The 18,558-nt window shown below is 40.0% G+C and overlaps 3 protein-coding genes across 4 annotated transcripts; all 3 read right to left on the bottom strand.

Annotated features, from left to right (window-relative positions):
- Positions 1–281: 281 nt before the first annotated feature.
- On the bottom strand, positions 282–1,821 carry LOC116059341 (complement C1q-like protein 2). Its single transcript, XM_031312358.2, has 3 exons — positions 1,526–1,821; positions 1,284–1,418; positions 282–1,195 (listed from the first exon to the last, which is right to left on the bottom strand). Exons 1-3 carry the CDS (start codon positions 1,776–1,778, stop codon positions 909–911), a joined length of 675 nt encoding a protein of 224 aa, XP_031168218.2. The 5' UTR covers positions 1,779–1,821; the 3' UTR covers positions 282–908.
- Positions 1,822–3,212: 1,391 nt separating this feature from the next.
- Positions 3,213–7,219, bottom strand: si:ch73-141c7.1 (coenzyme Q-binding protein COQ10 homolog, mitochondrial). Its single transcript, XM_031312357.2, is given in 5 exon segments — positions 3,213–3,750; positions 4,581–4,682; positions 4,824–5,016; positions 6,102–6,257; positions 6,918–7,219. Coding segments are annotated over 5 exon segments (708 nt in total). The 5' UTR covers positions 7,022–7,219; the 3' UTR covers positions 3,213–3,597.
- A 3,529-nt stretch (positions 7,220–10,748) lies between these two features.
- Positions 10,749–17,784, bottom strand: hsd17b1 (hydroxysteroid (17-beta) dehydrogenase 1). Of its 2 annotated transcripts, none has more exons than XM_035997111.1 (7): positions 17,616–17,784; positions 17,186–17,347; positions 16,930–17,109; positions 16,682–16,775; positions 16,057–16,240; positions 15,489–15,645; positions 10,749–11,409 (listed from the first exon to the last, which is right to left on the bottom strand). In XM_035997111.1, exons 1-6 carry the CDS (start codon positions 17,710–17,712, stop codon positions 15,490–15,492), a joined length of 873 nt encoding a protein of 290 aa, XP_035853004.1. In that variant the 5' UTR covers positions 17,713–17,784; the 3' UTR covers positions 10,749–11,409; position 15,489. The 2 variants fall into 2 exon arrangements, with proteins under 2 accessions (XP_035853004.1, XP_031168838.1); XM_031312978.2 differs by having other exon boundaries at positions 10,749–11,419; positions 15,499–15,645.
- Positions 17,785–18,558: the final 774 nt, after the last annotated feature.

Here is an 18,558-nt window from a genome sequence, read left to right as displayed (position 1 = left end):
AAGTTCTTACCAGCAAAACACCACAGACAGTATATAGAAGCTGTAGTCTGATTGCAGCGTGGCGTAGTGCGCACGCGCTTACGAGGACCCTCTGCCTGTATGAAATTCGCCTATTTGGTCATACACATCCAGTCATTGGTCATACATCATATCATACAAACATTTATCATGTATCTTGGTTCAAATCTATGGATAATTCACATTTTGAATAAAATAATCCCAACAGGTTGAAGTCTAGAACAAGTAAAATATGCAATTTTCTTCTCAGTCCAAGGACCGCATGTCTAGGACCCCAATCTTCCACGACAGCGCCACCTAGCGAATTGGATGATTGCCAGAGTGCAATCAGATAGTAATGACTACTTTAAAAGTTTGTTCTACCTAAATACTAATGACTTATATTTTTAAAGGGTTTATTACACCCAAATACTACTTTATGTCTACTTATAATTTTAAAATAGTAAGTAGGGCTACAGGAGAAGACACAGGCTGTACAGTATAAATTTGAGTTATAAATAGGCTATGCGCTTTCAATCCACTCCATGCCTTTTTTTCTGTAGTACTTTAACACGACCCTTTGCATCTGTCCACCTGGAGTGGTTGGCACAGTGAAGATTGTTGGAGCTGGAGATGGTGATTGTGGCAGGGTGGCATTGCATTTGTACCTTCAATTCAAATAACCACAAGTAGCACTACTGCTGTAGCTGCATAAATGATGAAATCAAAACATTTTTTAAGTTTAATAAAAGAAAGCTTCACATTGTCTCAAACAAATTGCATTTCCTGATTTTCTGTTTTCTCAGAGAAAGCACAACATTAGTTTCAGAGTTCAGACTTCTCAAACTACTAGTTATCAGTATGAATAAAGAGAGATATTTCTTTCACTCTAGCATAAAGACACATGCCGATTACATAGTGAAGAGCAGAAAACCACTGAATGTGTTGTAGTTCATGGCATCATCATAGACCACCCTGTTTGCCGCAAGCTCCACATACACATTGTCTCCCACCTCTAGGTGGATGACCACAGCGTTGCTGCCCATGTCATTTGCATCAGACCCTGACACGTCCCAGACAGATGTCAGCCGCTCACCGTTCTTCATGAGACTCACAACAGAGTTGGGAGTAGGATTGAGGTTGTTGAACATTGAGAATCGAAAGAAGTACGTTCCTTTGACCATTGCTGTGAAAATGCCTGCCAGAATAAGGAGAATGGTTTCAATTTTAATGAGCTCTCATTTGCCTTTCTCTCATTATCTCCTTCTCTCTCTAACATACACTACCTGTTGAAGGATTGTAGCTACTGCCAGTGTTGGAGAAGACCCTCTTATATTTAAGTGGGGTAGCAGAGGTGAAAGGTCCAGTGTCTCCAGAGCCAGATGCCAGGAGAGCTGCAGAAAAGGCCACCTGAGGTCTGCCTGAAAGCATCAAATTACGACAAACACGTCAGTGGTAAGAATTGAAAAAAGTGATGATGATTATATTCAATTATTCTATCCTTAATGACATTTAATTTAAATGTTACCTCCAGTCAGGCTCCGCAGCTCCAGGACTTCTTTTCCAGTTTCTTGCAACTTAGCCTCCAGAAGTGTGATTTTTTCTGCCATGTTTGCAACTTTCTCTCCCACGGCTCCCAGGGTTTGACTTATCGAAGTGAGGGAGATGTCACAGCAGCTGGTGGATCCTGAACACTGACAGATTTTGTCATTGTTTTCATTATGTTGCATTTGACACAGACAGCAGCTAAATGCTAGAATCAGGACTGCAATCTTCTTCATCCTTGTGGTTTTGAAATCTCTGCTTCTGTGCTGTCTCTGTCAAGTCTCACCCTTTTATACTAAATCCTACTTTGTGCAAAACAAGAAAGTTTCAGGAAACATAACCTGTCGTCTATTGTTGAGAAATTTGGGAAAACCCACAAAAGTCCAACAAGTGATTTAAGATAAGCAACCATTTCATTAATATACAGCATGTTACTTACTGTAAGGAAAGGTTTACAGAGCGCTTTACAAGTCTTAATTAATAATATATTGCATAAATCAAGTCCAAAGAGGTGTGATCAGATTTAAAAGATATTGATTTAGCAAACTTGTTCAAACAGGCCATTCTGCAACTTGTTAGCCCTGCTCCATAAAATCAGACTGCACTCTGGTTAACAGACAGGTTAACATCACACTAAAAGATCTACAAACACATACAGAAAGCTATCTTTGAAAAATATTGTTATAGGCCCTGAACACACACGCAGGGGTTTTCATTTAACCTGGCTGATTAGGACTGCGTGGGTGTGTTTAGGCTGATTGATTGACATCTTCCTGAGTCTGTTAGCTTGGCTGCACCTGTTAGGGCAGGACAAATGACACCTTTATAATTCTTAGTGGTAGAAAAGATTTGTGACCCAATACATTCCCATCTAAGCTCCGGGCCCCCTTCAACCTGAGCAGAGGTCTAACCAGCCAGAATGGCTATAATCACCTGTGTGGGTGTTCAGAGACTTTAACAGACAAATTATTTTCTGAGAGAATTAGTTTAAACTATTCCAGCTTTGTTTATTAATCTCCATAGTCATTTAGATTGAAGTCGGGGATTTCTGGGAGTCTGTTCCTACATGAAAACCTTTGAACACCAGTCACTCTTCAACGCTAGACTGTTACTGTGACTCTGCCTCTAACACAGTATGCCACGATGCCTTAATATGTTTATTGCTTAGTTTATATAATGAAATACATTGTCTACCATCTATAATATACCTCATGTCATACACTTGAACTGTTTGAGCTCCTATTATCTGTATATGTACTGTGCCATATGACCTTAACTGCAAAACCAATTGGTCTTGTACTTTCAGTTTGTACTCTGTGCTGTTAGAATGGTCACAAGTAGTTTGGATTGTAAAATCAGAACGATATGTCAGTTTAAAAGTTACCATGAAAACAGACCATCACCTACTGTAAAGTGAGTTGTTCTCAGAAGCTAAAGTTGGATGGGAGGGTGTATTGACTATAGCCCAGGGCCAGGTCATTGGTACTGTGCTTATGCAACTGTTCCTGGAAGCACATTTCCCCCCATACTCTAGCACAAACACAACAAGGAGTGAACAGTTATAGATACGATCCACTACACTGTAAATCCTTGCCTATGTCTTGCCTAGTCACTGGGGCCGTTACCAAATTATCAACAAATAGTTGCAATGAATGACACTTGGACATAGATTTACCAAAATAACAGCTTTTTAATTCCACCAACTAAAGTGCTGAACAAAAAAATAGCTCTTTTCCCTTTTAGATGTTTCAGCGCTGAGCAGGAGTCACTTGTCTGTACTTTATCCCACAATTTTACAAAGAAACACAATCATTTGAAACCATGCATGCGTTCCTGTCCCTTTAAAGTAAATACATATGTACTAGAAAATAAATAAATTAGCTTGTGGCTTTTAAATAAATAGTTTTAAGTATGTTCAAATGTGTCAAAATATGAGTGAGTGCAAAAAGAAGATCCAGCCTCCTGTGTAAGACAAGTGTTGATAGCAGGGAGAGCAGGGTTTGGTTGAAGGGCCCGTAGTGGATGTGGATGAAGGGGGAGCTCAAAGGGATCGCCTCACGTTGACCACCTTCTCAATGGCGCCTCCTGCTGGTTCCTGTAAAGCACCGCTGCTCGTGACTCGAAGGCATTGACCATCTGCTTAACCACTTCATCAAAGAACACGCTGGCCAGCTGAGAGTGCAGGAGAGACTTGAACTCAAATGACACCTGTAGAAGACACAGGAGGGGGACAAACACATTAGCTAACAGTTTGTGAGACTCTTAGTTTATTCAATTGTGAGTGAAATTGATTTCTTGCAAGTATCCAAATATAGACCCATATCTCATTTTATATATATATATATAGTATATACATGTATATGTATACGTATACGTGTATGTATACGTGTATGTATACGTATGTATATATGTATATGTATACGTGTGTATATACGTATATGTATATATATACACGTATATGTATATGTGTGTATGTATGTATGCATGCATACATACATACATACATACGTAAAAAAATCAAGTCTTTGGCAGACTTAAAAGTCGTTTTACTTCCTTTGAATGTTCGTTGATAATCAGTCTTATTTAACCTTGTGGCTGACTCTGATGTAATCTGAGCCAACGATGTTCCTGGCCCTGACAGCTATTTCAGGCCACCTGAGACACCAGCATGCTTACTCATGACTAAACTTAGAGCATAATGAGATTTTACGCAACACTTCCTTCGATTCAGTAATCCATTCACAATAGTACAGGAACAAAGACTTGGAATTAGTCTCTCCTCAAGCAATGCAATGTGCAATCTGATCTCTCAAGTCCCATGGGTGACTTGTTCTTTTGTGATCAGGAGGTTTGTTAAATATAATAGTGTCACAGCTATTTTATTCATTACAATGTTTACTTTATTCTATTTTCATTGCAGGATTCTAGCCCCCCACCATCCCCTATCCTGATATTTCAAATTACTGTGGGTGCTGCAAAAAAAAGGATTTTTCTCACGACTCTCAGTATCAGATATACATTTTTTCTTATACACTTACATAGAACTTCACTTTACAGGAGTCTGGTTGGTCATTGGCTCCAGGGGCAAACCTCCATATGGTTTCAAGATGGCTGAAGAGGGATCCATCAGTACACACAGCCTGTTTGAAAAGAAATTACCCTTTAATTTATAATTGACTGGTAAAAGGCAATGAACATACACTGGGTCAAAGTGTATTGTTTGAGAAAATAAACAGGTATTTGTTATGGTTGTTTTCTGGAGCTATACGACTAGGACTTACCCTGACTTAGTGCTTTGGGACGACGGTGACTTCAGAGGTGTAGCGCTCCACAATGGGGGGGAAACCTATTTCAAGGTCCACCCAGATGTTGCCATTTCGACCTTTCGTGACCCGAGACTTCGTGCACCAGGGAACAAAGTGCTGGTACTGGTCCACACTGGCCACCACATTGTACATCTGCTCTAGAGTATACCTGAGCACACAATCACATGAAGACAGGGTCAGATCCAATGAGAAGATATCACCATTTAAAGCAGCCATATTATGCTCATTTTCAGGTTCATAATTGTATTTTAATGTTGCACCAGAATAGGTTTACACGGTTTAATTTTCAAAAAACACCATATTTTTGTTGTACTGCAGTGCTCTCTCTCACTGCTGCAGATCCTCTTTTCAGCTGGTCTCTGTTTTAGCTACAGAGTGAGACCTCCTTTCTTCTTCTGTTCTATCTTTGATTGCACTGCACATGCCCAGTACCTCAGATGTAGATCATGTCAGCTAGCTAGCTCCATAGATAGTAAAAGAAAGGCTGTTTCTACAACTTCAGTCAGTTACAAGGCAGGATTAGCTGGGAGACTTCTAAATGAGGGCGCACATGGAAGTAGTTCTTTTGTAGATTATGGTGAACTTGTGTGTGTTGTAGCAGTGCTTTGCTATTGAGAACGAGGTAGCATGCTAGCGTTAGCATTAGTGTTAGCATGCTAACGCTAACGCTACAAGCTAATGGTTGCGGTTAGCCTGCTCATTTTGGCTTGTGACGTCACAAGCCGTGCCGATTTTGAACAGCTCACCCAGAGACTGAAGGCAGGACACATTCAGAAACTGTATCTCACTCTAAACAGCATGGATGGATTTTTTTCAAAGTTTGTATGTGTGTCGAAGCACCAGAGACACAACATAACACCCCAAATCCCAGAAAACGTGTTTTTTTCATAATATGGGCACTTTAATGCTCAGTCTTAAAGATTTTGTAACCTTTTTGGGGGGGGGGTTTACTTTAGTGAAAAATGCTGATCACAATTTCTCAGAGCCCAAGATGACGTCTACAAATTGCTTGGTTTGTCCAACTAACAGTCCAAAACTCAAAGAAAATTTGTACACTGATATGCAAGACAAATAAAAGTAATTTTTCAAGTAGCCAAAATGTTTTGCTTTACTTTTTTGCTTTGCTTTAATTTATTTTACTTACTAATAGACACACTAATTTCAGTTAAATGTTTCAGTTGGTTACTTATTTCAGTGGTTTTCAACATGTTGGTACCATATCAGGGCGCTCACCCTAATGTCCGGCACTCGGTGTACTCCATTCTGCATGTGCTGATGGGAGCAACCAGGTTGATGAAGCTGCGGCTGGGTGTGCTGACGGGGACGGCGGGGCAGAGAGGCAGGCTGGCCCTTCTCGCTGCCAGGGCAGCGCAGGAGCCCCACAAGTGTCTAAAAGGAGGGAATGATTGATTGATTGATTGATTGATTGATTGATTGATTTGGGAAAAGACAGTGAGTTTGTGGGACATACACAAAGAACATCACAGGTTCATTCAGTGAGGGGACCTGCCTAACAGAGTTGACCCATAGTAGGCTAGGCTATGTTGTAAATTGACAGTTTGAATGTATGAGCATCAATTCATGAATTGATGCTCATACATTCAAACTGTCAATAAAAGATCTTGGTTTATATATGAACCGAGATCTTTTAAGTGAAAGCAAACCATTCATATAATACCTTTCTGAAGACAAACTGGATTCATATGTTCATAATATTTCCCCCAACCATTTCTCACTGAGATAACCGACTGGCAGGTTATTGAATACAACTGCCGAAGATGAGAAAGACGGTCCCATGACTGCAAGGTTCTCTGCAAAAAGTTCCTTCACTCACACTTCCGCACACACCGGAAATTAAGTCTACAACTCATTCATAATAACCAGAGACGGTTTCTTTAATAATAGGCTAACAAAATATCTCCGGAACTGTTGTGGGACAGCCACATTTCGAAAACCGCGGGACTAATATAATACAATCTAATAATTCCTGAGTATGCTAACTCTACCTGTAGGCTACGCATCTCTCTGGGAAGCCCCATTCTCACTCACCTTGTATTTGCTCTTTTACTGTTTCCTCGCGCAACTTTTGCGGAGTGAGCTTCAGACATCTCCAGTAGTGCCCTGAAGAGGAGAGGAGTCGTTTTGTTGATCATGGTGAAGTTTTTGTAACACAGGTTCTCAGGAGAGACGTCGGTATTTCCTCCCCCTCCGAGCAACTGCAACTGCAGCAGCAGCAGCAGCAGCAGCAGCAACCTGGCTGTGTTCTTCTGACTGATGAGTCTCGCTCTACTTGCCAAGAAAAGCAGGGACGTAACGAGAGGCTGCAGCCAATCAGAGAGAAAGGTTGATCAAACGATCACTTAGCTATGTAATTCCGAGTGCTCGAATTACGTTGGAGCCAGAGGGAGCGGAGCTCCCATAGAGTGAGGACTGTCATGAAAGCAACAAAGTCTGTCATATGTGGCATTGTAATTTAATCTTAAACAACGCTCATTATCCATCCCTGTGCGGTCTCTTACCATTAAAGACGTTAAATTAAAAGGTCGGGACGTAGGCTAGACCTGAGCCTATCCTACGCTCATGAACGCAGCAGGACTGCACTTCACCACCACACCACTAGGCTATGTGAGCAAACCACATAGGCTACGATCCGTTTGACAGCACTCGCAAGTCCGAAGAAGTCACCTTGCTTTTAGCTTAATGTGCTTTTGAGGTAAATACCACCAATAGGCTACATCTTAAATAGGCCTAAATAAATCTGTAGCTATCCTCTGCCTTTCAGAGCTCCGGAAAAGTTCCCAGCTATTTTGAAACACCTGCCAGCAATACAATGCAATCTCTGATGGCGGAATATTCAGTGAATAGGCTACCCGACAACATCTCAGTGCAAATTCCAAAATTGTTCGTCTATTTATTTCCACGGTTCAACACACGAGACGACTGAACACCCAGGTGTTGTTATCACTACGTGTACATTATAAGACTAGAACATAGTTTGGCTGTGCAATGGCTTTATTCATTTCTGCCAGTTAGTGCATTTCCCCTGTGTAGAAGTTAAAGACTACATGCATTATTGTGTCTGACACTGATATCTGAGACGGTGGTCTGGTTCAAATGAGTTACGTTTTATTTCATTGTGAAATTGAGAATGACACTCAGACTAAATCGTTTAGTCTATTTCTTTGTATTGCGAAATTGAAATGAAATATGGACTATTACAATCAATAATATGTTGAAATTAATTAAAAGGAATCCATTTCTGTAAAAAAAAAAAACACCTCTCTGTCTGTTGTGTGCGTGTGTCAAGTTATACCCTAGGCCAGGGGTCGGGAACCTTTTTGACTAAGAGAGCCATGAAAGCAAAAAATTTGGAAATTTATTTCAGTGAGAGCCATATAATATATTTTAAAAGTGAATTCAACTAAATGTCAGTATAATAAGCCTCTGAATTTATTCTTTTGAATGGTGAATGGTTTTCCGTTCCTCACTATTGCTAAAGAACCAGCAAAGCTAGCCGGAGTTGCTGCTGGCTAGCTTGCACCCTGCTCAGAAGCTCTTGGCACGCTTTCTTTCTGCTGTCTCCCGCAGGGTATTTTGATGCAAAGGTAGCGTGGCGCGTGTCGAAGTGCCGCTTTACATTCGACCGTTTCAACGATGTAATTTTGTCATTGCAAATTAGACACACCGCAGAACCCGCTCTCTCCACAAAGGCGAATTCTTCGGTCCATTCGTCCTGAAATGTACGATACTCGTGTCTTTTTTTCTTTTCGCCATCTTCTTCGTCGAAGGGTTAGCTTTGAGCTAATGACCGAGCAGACGCAGTCTCAGACTGATTCAAAAGGGGGCGTTTACCTGTTTTACCCAGCAACGGCAAACGTAGGCCAGTATCATCCAATTAAAATAATGGACAATTGCTCCTGCAGCCCTGAACAGGACATGCGCAGTGAAAAATCGATGGATGGATTAAAACAAGTGAGAATATTTTGTTTTATCTGCGAGCCATATGCAATCATCAAAAGAGCCACATCTGGCTCGCGAGCCATAGGTTCCCGACCCCTGCCCTAGGCCTACCGTGCGCATATACTGCGCAAAAGCGCCACTCGCGCCTAGGCTATTTAATTGTATAGCCTTGTTAGGCTATGTGCAGGGTGTACCAACTTTTTTTATGCGATAGAGAGACCCCCTTAAAGACAAAAAGATAATTCGAGCACTGGTAATTCCTAAATGCACAAAATAACCAATTCAAGATATTCAGATGACTAAATTGCCAAATTAGACTATTTTCAAATTAATTAAAAATGTCTTATTGAAATGGAAATTTTCTCAGTTCGGGGGCTGGACCTGGTGGAAATGTATGTATATTTAAATATCTTAAAGACATGGCAACCTTTGTGAAGCACTGCAAGACAGGCCCATCTAGTAGGCTCAGAGCTAATCTCCTCTTTTACTCAGAGACAGACACACAAACATGGAGTTCAGAATTAACTTTTACACTCTTGTCACCTAAAAATAGATGATAAGCAAATACAGATTTGTTGCTTTTTAGTAAGCAAATGTGGCACTTATGACTCATTAACAATATTTGACAGCTTTGATTTAGGGAGGTTGTTACGAGCAAGTCAAAGTCTAAATGATAGCCTACCGTGTGGTTCAGCTGGTGAACATGCAAGGTGTACGCATGGTTCACCTAGACTTTGGTGCTGCGTAATAAAGGTTATGATCAACATTCCAAATAAGTGTAGTAATGTTTAAAGCAGAGCAAAGTATCACCAAGCAGCAGCCAAAACTAATACATCGACTAAAATCAAATGTTTAAACTATGATAGAAGGATAACTAGGGTGCTGCAGTATTAAGTGGCTGTGCGGTAACAGTCAGAACTGGTAGTGCAGGATCCATTTCAGGATCTTCAGACTGGAATTAGGGCATTTGATTAGGGAGGGATTTAAGAACCTCAGTCAAACTAACCTGTCTCAGAATACAACAGAAGATACACTTGGGTTTAACAGTCCCTAGCCTGATCCTACAATTACACAGGGGATGGATGCTGTTCCAGCTGGCTCATGTTCAGTCTTTGATCCCTCTTTGTACAGTTCAGTGATTCAAAAGCCCAACTGAGACACTTAAACCTCCTCCTTACATTTCACTATTACAATTCAGAAAGACATTTCCTAACTTTTCACAGCTTTTAAATGACCTCTTTTAGATTTCTATTGAAATAGAAAGGTACTAGAGGTATTACGGTAACAAATATAGGATTTTCTTTTTGTCTTTTTATGCAATTTGTTGTCTCAGGACTACACTGGAGTCATGAAGTCACTGCATTATGTCACTGAATATGGACTTCCAATTCACATGCTTTATTAACAGATGTATTAATCATTGACAGGCCTTTCAATAAGCCAAAGAGCATAACTGTGTGTCTGCATAGTAGATGTCATCCCAAGTACACAACCTGGCAAAGTTGCTCAATTTGTCACAGAGTTAAAGATCACTGTGTGCTAAATTCTCCACTAAAGACCCATGAGGATTAAAAAGCCACATAAAGACTGCCACAGAATATATGACATACAGTATATATATTCTATATACAGAGGACTGAGAGAGAATCCACTTCTAGGTTAAAGGATGTTTCCAGTTTAAACTACCAGTTTTTCCTCTCTACTTTTTCTTTTAATAAAAGTGCTTGTTCCACTTCAAAAAATACTATATCTCCTGATTATTAATGACATTTCCATAAATACATATCTAATGGGAAAAATGCTTTAACATACTCCTTGTGACACTTGAACTCTATTATGGATAGAGAGCAGAAAGTAAGTAAGGTACACCAATACAATCTGTAGTGAGTGTATAACAGATATCACTCAAACTCATTTCAGTTCAATTCGAAGGCTGTATTCATTTATCCCTCAAGGAGCAATTTAAGGCAAGCAGTTCAGCAAATACTAGTAAAGATATACAACATACAATATCATTAATTCATGTAAAGATCTTTGCATATTTTCCTTTCACTGCCAGTGGAGAAACTCCTTTATTTTGTTTCATGCTTTGGAGCGATGAAGTTATTTTCTGTCCGCTAAGAATAGCCAATCAAACATTACATAAGGAAATTCTTGGAGTGTTTTACATTTAAGAACGTGGTGGGAACCTGTCAAGAAGCACACCGATCCCTGTGAAAATATGTCAGTGTGTGGTAAGAACACTATCAAATGACTGGAATGTGAAAGCTGTTGTGTCACTAAAAACACATTTCCTCATCAAATAGTTCTCCACCAAAAAGAAAATGGTCTGTTTTATATTTATATCTTTATATTGTGATAAGGAATGTACTTTTTGATAAGTGACATACAAAAATAGAAACATGGAGTCACAGTTAACTCTACTAAAAAAACTGAACTGCCCTTTCCAGTTGAGAAACCACAGTGAGTCACAGTGCGTCAACTTTATTCATTATATCAAAGCCGAAATAGCAAAGGTATTCAGCTAAAGCACATAAAGACAAAGATGAGCAAGTATTGGCTTGGTTGAAAACAAGGCAAAATTATTGTTCCTCAGCAAAGAACATGGTTTTACTCAAAGCACTGATGTAACGCTTGCCATCTGGCTCTGAGATCTTTAGTCTGGTGAGAGGTGGCACGACACCGCTGGTGAAGTATCTGAATGCAGGGCTGGGTGACTGGATGGCATCCAGAAATACCTTGGAGACAAAAACAAACACACCACAGCGGTTAGACGTAGAAAGGAGAGGCGGCTTGTCAATAGAGGGCGCTGGGGTGCCACCCCCATCAAAATTCCAGAAATATAAATGTATACAAAAATAATATAAAAATGAAATAAAAATAAAAAATTTAATAAAATAGTTTACTCATACGGTGTGTCGGCTGGTAGTAAGAGCCTCAGAATTTAATAAAAACTGGCTTTAATCAGTTAACTATTTTCTATGTTTCAATATGTTTCATGCCGTTTCATGGGCGCCGGACAAATGGATGTGTATCTGATGCTGTATTCCAGACACAATTTTTAGCCCGTAAGTAATGACTTCAAGTCACGACTCACAACTTGGTAGCGTTCCAGGCAAAGTAACCACAAACCCTTCTAGCTAGCGTTAGCTACCGGCTACCTACATTGATGTTAGCTAGCGCTAGCTGATACAAGCGATTTCTAGTCGGCGACATATTTTGGGCTTCATTTAATAAACATAACCTGTATTAGTACACACTCGTATGTGTATTGTTTTGATTACAATGTGCGGAATTACTTTACGTTACTTATTTATGTATTTATTTCTATTTCTCACTGTTAATCACCGGTGTGTGTACAGCATCAACAGGGGTCGCCAATGTTGTTTGTCAAAAACTGGAACTGGGAATACAACGATCTGGTACGAGTTCACGAGTAGTAAGTTACAGGTTTGACTGCCGTTCCAGGGCACTTTCACGGGTAGAAGGTTGTGAAAACACGAGTTACGGGTTGCCTGGAATGCAGCATGAGTCCTTAAACTTTCGGCCAACATGTGACATGAAGCTGGTCTCTAATTGTTTTCTTAAAGATTCTCCTCCGGACGCACCTCGCTGCGTCCCTGGCGAATCAGAATTGGATACATGTTATTTTATCCAATATGATTGGTTCTTGACACCTGTCATTCAACTTTACACTCTTGGCCTGGCCGCTACTGGAGAGAACATGAACACACACAAAGAGGAAGAAGCGTTCAGAGGTGAAAGTTGGACTGTGTGGATGAGAGTTGATTGAAGTGTGGAGAAGTCGCAGAGCTCCAGGAGCTGACAGAGAGAGGAGTTGGATGGATGAGACGAGTGGAGGAAGTGTGGAGGTGGTTGGTGGCAACTGGACTGGGAATGGTCAGGGGATTGCAAGGGGAAGTGATGTTTCAGGAAGTGAACGTGAGGGAATAGAAGAAAGCGGGAGTTGTGGACCATGGATGGCAACTAGGGGTAAAAAGCGGAAAAAATGATAAAACAAAGTCTAGTGATGAGGAGGAAAGATGTAATGTAGCGGTAAGGTGTAAAGCGGAGTACAAAGTGTGTTCGTGAGGGATCTACATTTGATGAATGGAGTCTAATACAACTAACCAAAGCACTACATAAGGAGTTTGGTGAGGTAAGGAGCGCTAAAAATCTGAGAAATGGATGTCTACTGATTACATGTAAGGATGAAGAACAGCAAAGAAATGCAATCAAAGTTAATAAAATAAATGGTAAAGGAGTCAAGTGTTCGTTGATGTTTCAGACATATGCAGAAACACACACGCAAACACACACACACACACACACACACACACATGCACACACACATGCAGACACAGAAACACATACACACACACACACACACACATACACACACACAAACACACACACACACGCACACAAACATATGCAGACACACACACACACACACACACATACACACACACACAAACAAACACATACACACACACACACACACACACACACACACACACACACATACATACACACACAGCCACACATATATACACACACTGAGGTATATCAATCAATGTGTCCCTGAAGTAAACACTTAACCCATACTTGCTCCAAAGGTGTGTTACCACTGACATATATGCTATTGAAAGTTGATTCCTTTTCTCTTTTTTCCTCTCCTTTTATCTTTCCTCTCTTTTTCCTCTCTCTCTCTCTCTCTTTCTGCTTGTTTGTTCTATAAGTCTTCTTAGTCAATTCATTGAAACGTCCACTTTTGACAGTATTACGGTTTAGCTTCCAGCTTTTCTAAAATGTATTTTAGCTCTTAACTTATGTGCAATTAAACTTCCAACTTACAAGTTTTTCAGCAGTTTAGAACAAACAATTTGTTCCATATTTCTGCATTTTTCTCACAGCATTTGTAAGTTTTCCATACTGATTCATAATTTCAGATCAAATATTATATAACATATAAATTACTTTATACATTAGTGGTGTTATTCAACTTTTTAATGAAATTCATACTCATTCTACCGATTTCCACTTTTTCAACTATTGTCACTACTTCACCTTCTTCTTACTGATTTAAGCTATTCAACCAGTTTAGCTTTAGCAATTCAGCTATTCAGCATTCCCACGCATTTTCCGCAGGAAATGCATTTTCTAGTTCTTATTGGTAGAAAAGATTTGTGACCCAATACATTCCCATCTAAGCTCCAGCTTTGTTTATTAATCTCCATAGTCATTTAGATTGAAGTCGGGGATTTCTGGGAGTCTGTTCCTACATGAAAACCTTTGAACACCAGTCACTCTTCAACGCTAGACTGTTACTGTAACTCTGCCTCTAACACAGTATGCCACACTGCCTTAATATATTTATTGCTTAGTTTAAATAATGAAATACATTGTCTACCATCTATAATATACCTCATGTCATACACTTGAACTGTTTGAGCTCCTATTATCTGTATATGTACTGTGACATATGACCTTAAAGATCACTGCGTGCTAAATAAAAAAATAAATAAAAAAAAGACACATGAGGATTAAAAAGCCACATGTCCAGGCTGCCACAGAATATATGACATACAGTATGTTTGTGTGTTCTTTGTAGCAATATGTATAGAGGACTGAGAGAGAATCCACTTCTAGGTTAAAGGATGTTTCCAGTGTAATCTACCAGTTATTTTTCCTCTCTCCTTTCCTTTTAATAAAAGTGCTTGTTCCACTTCAACAAAATACTATATCTCCTGATTATTAATGACATTTCCATAAATACATATCTAATAGGAAAAATGCTTTATTGTTGTCATGGGAGTGGCAAGGCTTGGACCCAAATGCAGGGAAGAAGGAGCAGCGTAGCGTTCAAAGATTTAAGCAATTAATTAAGCAATGGTACAACAAAAAGCTTACTGAGGATACAAAAGACCAGGAACAAGGAACAAACTGGAACACCGACAAACATACCATACCAGAACAGAGAAGCACAGAACAGCACAATGATCCAACAAGACAGAAAGAAAACACTGAAACTAAATACACAGGGTAACAAGGTTAAACAAGGGACAGGTGAAAACAAATCGGGGTGGGGTGTTTTACATTTAACCCTAACACTTTTTTCCAACGTTTTTGACGCCTTTTTTGTTTTTGCTTTTTCCAACGTTTTACATTTTTAAATTTTTCTTCTACACATTTTCAGCGCTTATTTCTACGTCCCATATTTTCGGATATAAAACTAAAATTTAAAACGGGTCAATGTGACCCGAAGTCAACACAATGTGGTGGGAACCTGTCAAGAAGCACACCGATGAAACCTGTGAAAATGTGTCAATGTGTGGTAAGAACACTATCAAATGACTGGAATGTAAAAGCTGTTGTGTCACTAAAAACACATTTCCTAATCAAATAGTTCTACACCAAAAAGAAAATGGTCTGTTTTTATATTTAAATCTTTATATTGTGACAATGAATGTACTTTTTGATAAGTGACATACAAAATAGAAACATGGAGTCACAGTTAACTCTACTAAAAAAAAACTGAAATTACTGCCCTTTACAGTTGAGAAACCACAGTGAGTCACAGTGCGGCAACTTTATTCATTATATCAAAACCGAAATAGCAAAGGTATTCAGCTAAAGCACATAAAGACAAAGATGAAAATTATTGTTCCTCAGCTGAGAACATGGTTTTGCTCAAAGCACTGATGTAACGCTTGCCATCTGGCTCTGAGATCTTTAGTCTGGTGAGAGGTGGCACGACACCGCTGGTGAAGTATCTGAATGCAGGGCTGGGTGACTGGATGGCATCCAGAAATACCTTGGAGACAAAAACAAACACACCACAGCAGTTAGACGTAGAAGGGCTCTTATATTGACACCAAATACTGTCCATTTGTTGTGATAAACTCAACCTATATCAGCATTCTGATGAAGTGTATACAAATATACAATTACAAGTAAAAGTATATCATTCAAAATTTTACTTCAGGTGATAATCAAGTAAAAGTTCTCAATATGAAGACTGGCTCCTGTTTTTGTTATATTATACTATTTGATGATGATTAATGTTACATATGTTATTCTACAATGTTGTAGTTGGATGGTGGAGCTGAATCCTGCTGGACAGATTAATCTTTACCTGTGCATCATATATTGTAAGCTCATCATTTTGTATGTCGGTCTTGAACTGGAAAGTAACTGTATATTTATGTATATCTTATCAACATACCTTTACAATGTCCTCAGTGTCCTGTGCTGCGTTTTGGAAAACGGAGCCACAGTGCTGCAGGTATTTTTCATAGAGGCTGAGTGTGAGAGCATCGACCTGTTGGAGACATGTATCCCCGAGCTCAGCCTTCTGCAGGTTGACCAGAAAGTCAGTGTTGACTGGACCACACTCAATGAGACTCAGACTGCAGGATGAAGCAAAATCAACATTTACAGTTTCCAGTTAACAGCCACTAAACCAGGGGTCACCAACCTTTTTGAAACTGAGAGCTACTTCATGGGTACTGAGTCATACGAAGGGCTACCAGTTTGATACACTCTTCTGAAATAACAAATTTGCTCAGTTTGCCTTAAGTTATATATGATTATTAATGATTAATGATAGTCATCTATGTGAAGACACTGATCACCTTAATGATTTCTCATTATCAATAATTATCAACAATGACTTAACAAGGTGGGAAACAGAGAATATCAATATTTTTTTAATATTCAATTTTCATTTTTAGAACAGGCCTGAGGGCTACTCATGTGGTCCTTGGGGGCTACCTGGTGCCTGCAGGCACTGTGTTGGTGACCCCTGCTCTAAACTAAGGAAACAAGATGCAGGAAACATTCAAACTCACTGGATATTGAAGTGTTGCAGCAGGACAGCCAAACTCTCACATGCTCCCTCTATTGCAAATTTACTGGCACAGTACACCTCATTAAAGGGGAGACCTGTAAGAGAGCATGAAGCACGAAGATGGCTTATTTTGGCAATTCCCCGCACGGCAGCAAGCATCAACACGATTTGCCATCAAATCATTAGAAAAACTGCACACGTGGAACACTGTTGACGTTCAGTGATTCCGCATGCATGGGCTTGTCTCACCTTGAAGCCCTCCAGTGCTCCCGGTGACCAGAATCCGGCCCTGGCCCTGAGCCTTCATCTCCGGCAGGAAAGCCTGGATGGTCTGGATGGTACCGAGGAGATTGACCTCCAGAATCTGCCTCATTGAGTCTAAGGACAGCACCTCCAGTGGCCCCATCAAACCCACACCAGCATTAGACACTGTGAGTAGTGAGGGTAAGCCCATTAACACACAGAAATTACAATCTTAAGGGAACACACTGACACAAGAGCATACCCAGAATGTCCACTCGTTTCTCCACAACTCTGTCCCTCGCATCCAGGATGGACTGCCGGCTGGTCACGTCCATTTGAAGTATGTCCAAGGTATCCTTGTGCAGGCTTTTCACACACTCTAAAAGACGCTCTTTCTTGGCCAGGTTTCTCATCGTGGCATACACTAAACAGAAATCAGTGGCATGTCTTGATAAAGTTTTCACAATGCTTTCAAACATTTTATTTATACAAATCTCACATATGTTGCAGAATATCTCTGGCTGCAGTATCAAGTCATTTGTTAAGTCCAGTATCACATACAGAGCATACAGTACAACATTACATACTGCAGGCTTAGAAGACCATTAACATCAACAGTTCCTGACCCAGTGCAAGCTCACTAAGAAAGGCATTTAAGGCATACAATAGAAAAGTGTGTCAGCTGTGGTTACCTTTGAATGTTTTGTTGGGGTCAGAGGCTAGCCGGACGGCCAGGCTAAGACCGATCCCCGAGGAGCAGCCTGTGATCAGCACTACCTTCTTGTCCATGGAGTCTGGCTCACCAACTGTCTGCTTCAATAGAGAGCAGCTGCAGCATGGAGGTTAATGCTCTGTTTTTATTCTAAAGCACTTTGTAACTGTGTTTTGAAAGGTGCTATATAAATAAAGTTTGTTTTTATTATAAGATGGAGGCATGTGAAAACTCGTCTTCTAGTGTTTCCACATATTTCGCTATCACAAGGCCAGTTAATCCTAAACATCTTCCTGTTATCGGCCACCTGGAGTCCTCCCAGTTTTTCACATGTCCTTGTTAGTATAGTTGATTTTTTTTTCTATTGAGACAGCCATGTGGGAAACATTACTGCGTTTGTGTGTGTGTGGGATTGCATAGGGTTGTTTATACTTCCAATGACATACATGATTAATGGTGTAAATGTATATTACATGTATTTTTGATGTGTATATACAAATCTTTCTGTGACTGCTGTGGGGTGGGGTGCCCTTATTTATTTCAATTAAATTGGCTTTTGAGCATGATAACAATGCTTTAGTTACCTCTGCCATGCAGTACCTGTTTATCCTGTAAATTGCATCACTAATATGAGCACCAGATGGCAGCAACACATCATAATATCAGTCAGACTGACCTCTGGCTGCTTGATTTGCCACATTACTGTAAGACAATGAGGCTGAGAATAGCCAGAAAGCAGCACAATGGCTTTGAGTTCAAGGGATGGAGGAGGGAAATTGCTAAGTGCTGTTCTCATAAGGTCTCTGATTTTAGAGACCCTGCATCCTTGTCCCAAGCTTGTGTTGAGGGAAATTGTTATTTTAGGCATGTCTAACAGAGTTTTGCTGACGCCTATAATATTCATTAAATGTGTGTTCTTAAAA

The sequence above is a fragment of the Sander lucioperca genome, chromosome 21 (assembly GCF_008315115.2).
Source record: "Sander lucioperca isolate FBNREF2018 chromosome 21, SLUC_FBN_1.2, whole genome shotgun sequence".
Classification (NCBI taxonomy): Eukaryota; Metazoa; Chordata; class Actinopteri; order Perciformes; family Percidae; genus Sander; species Sander lucioperca.
The sequence above is the reverse complement of the archived record's forward strand: the minus strand, read 5'-3'. Positions and strand labels throughout refer to the sequence as shown.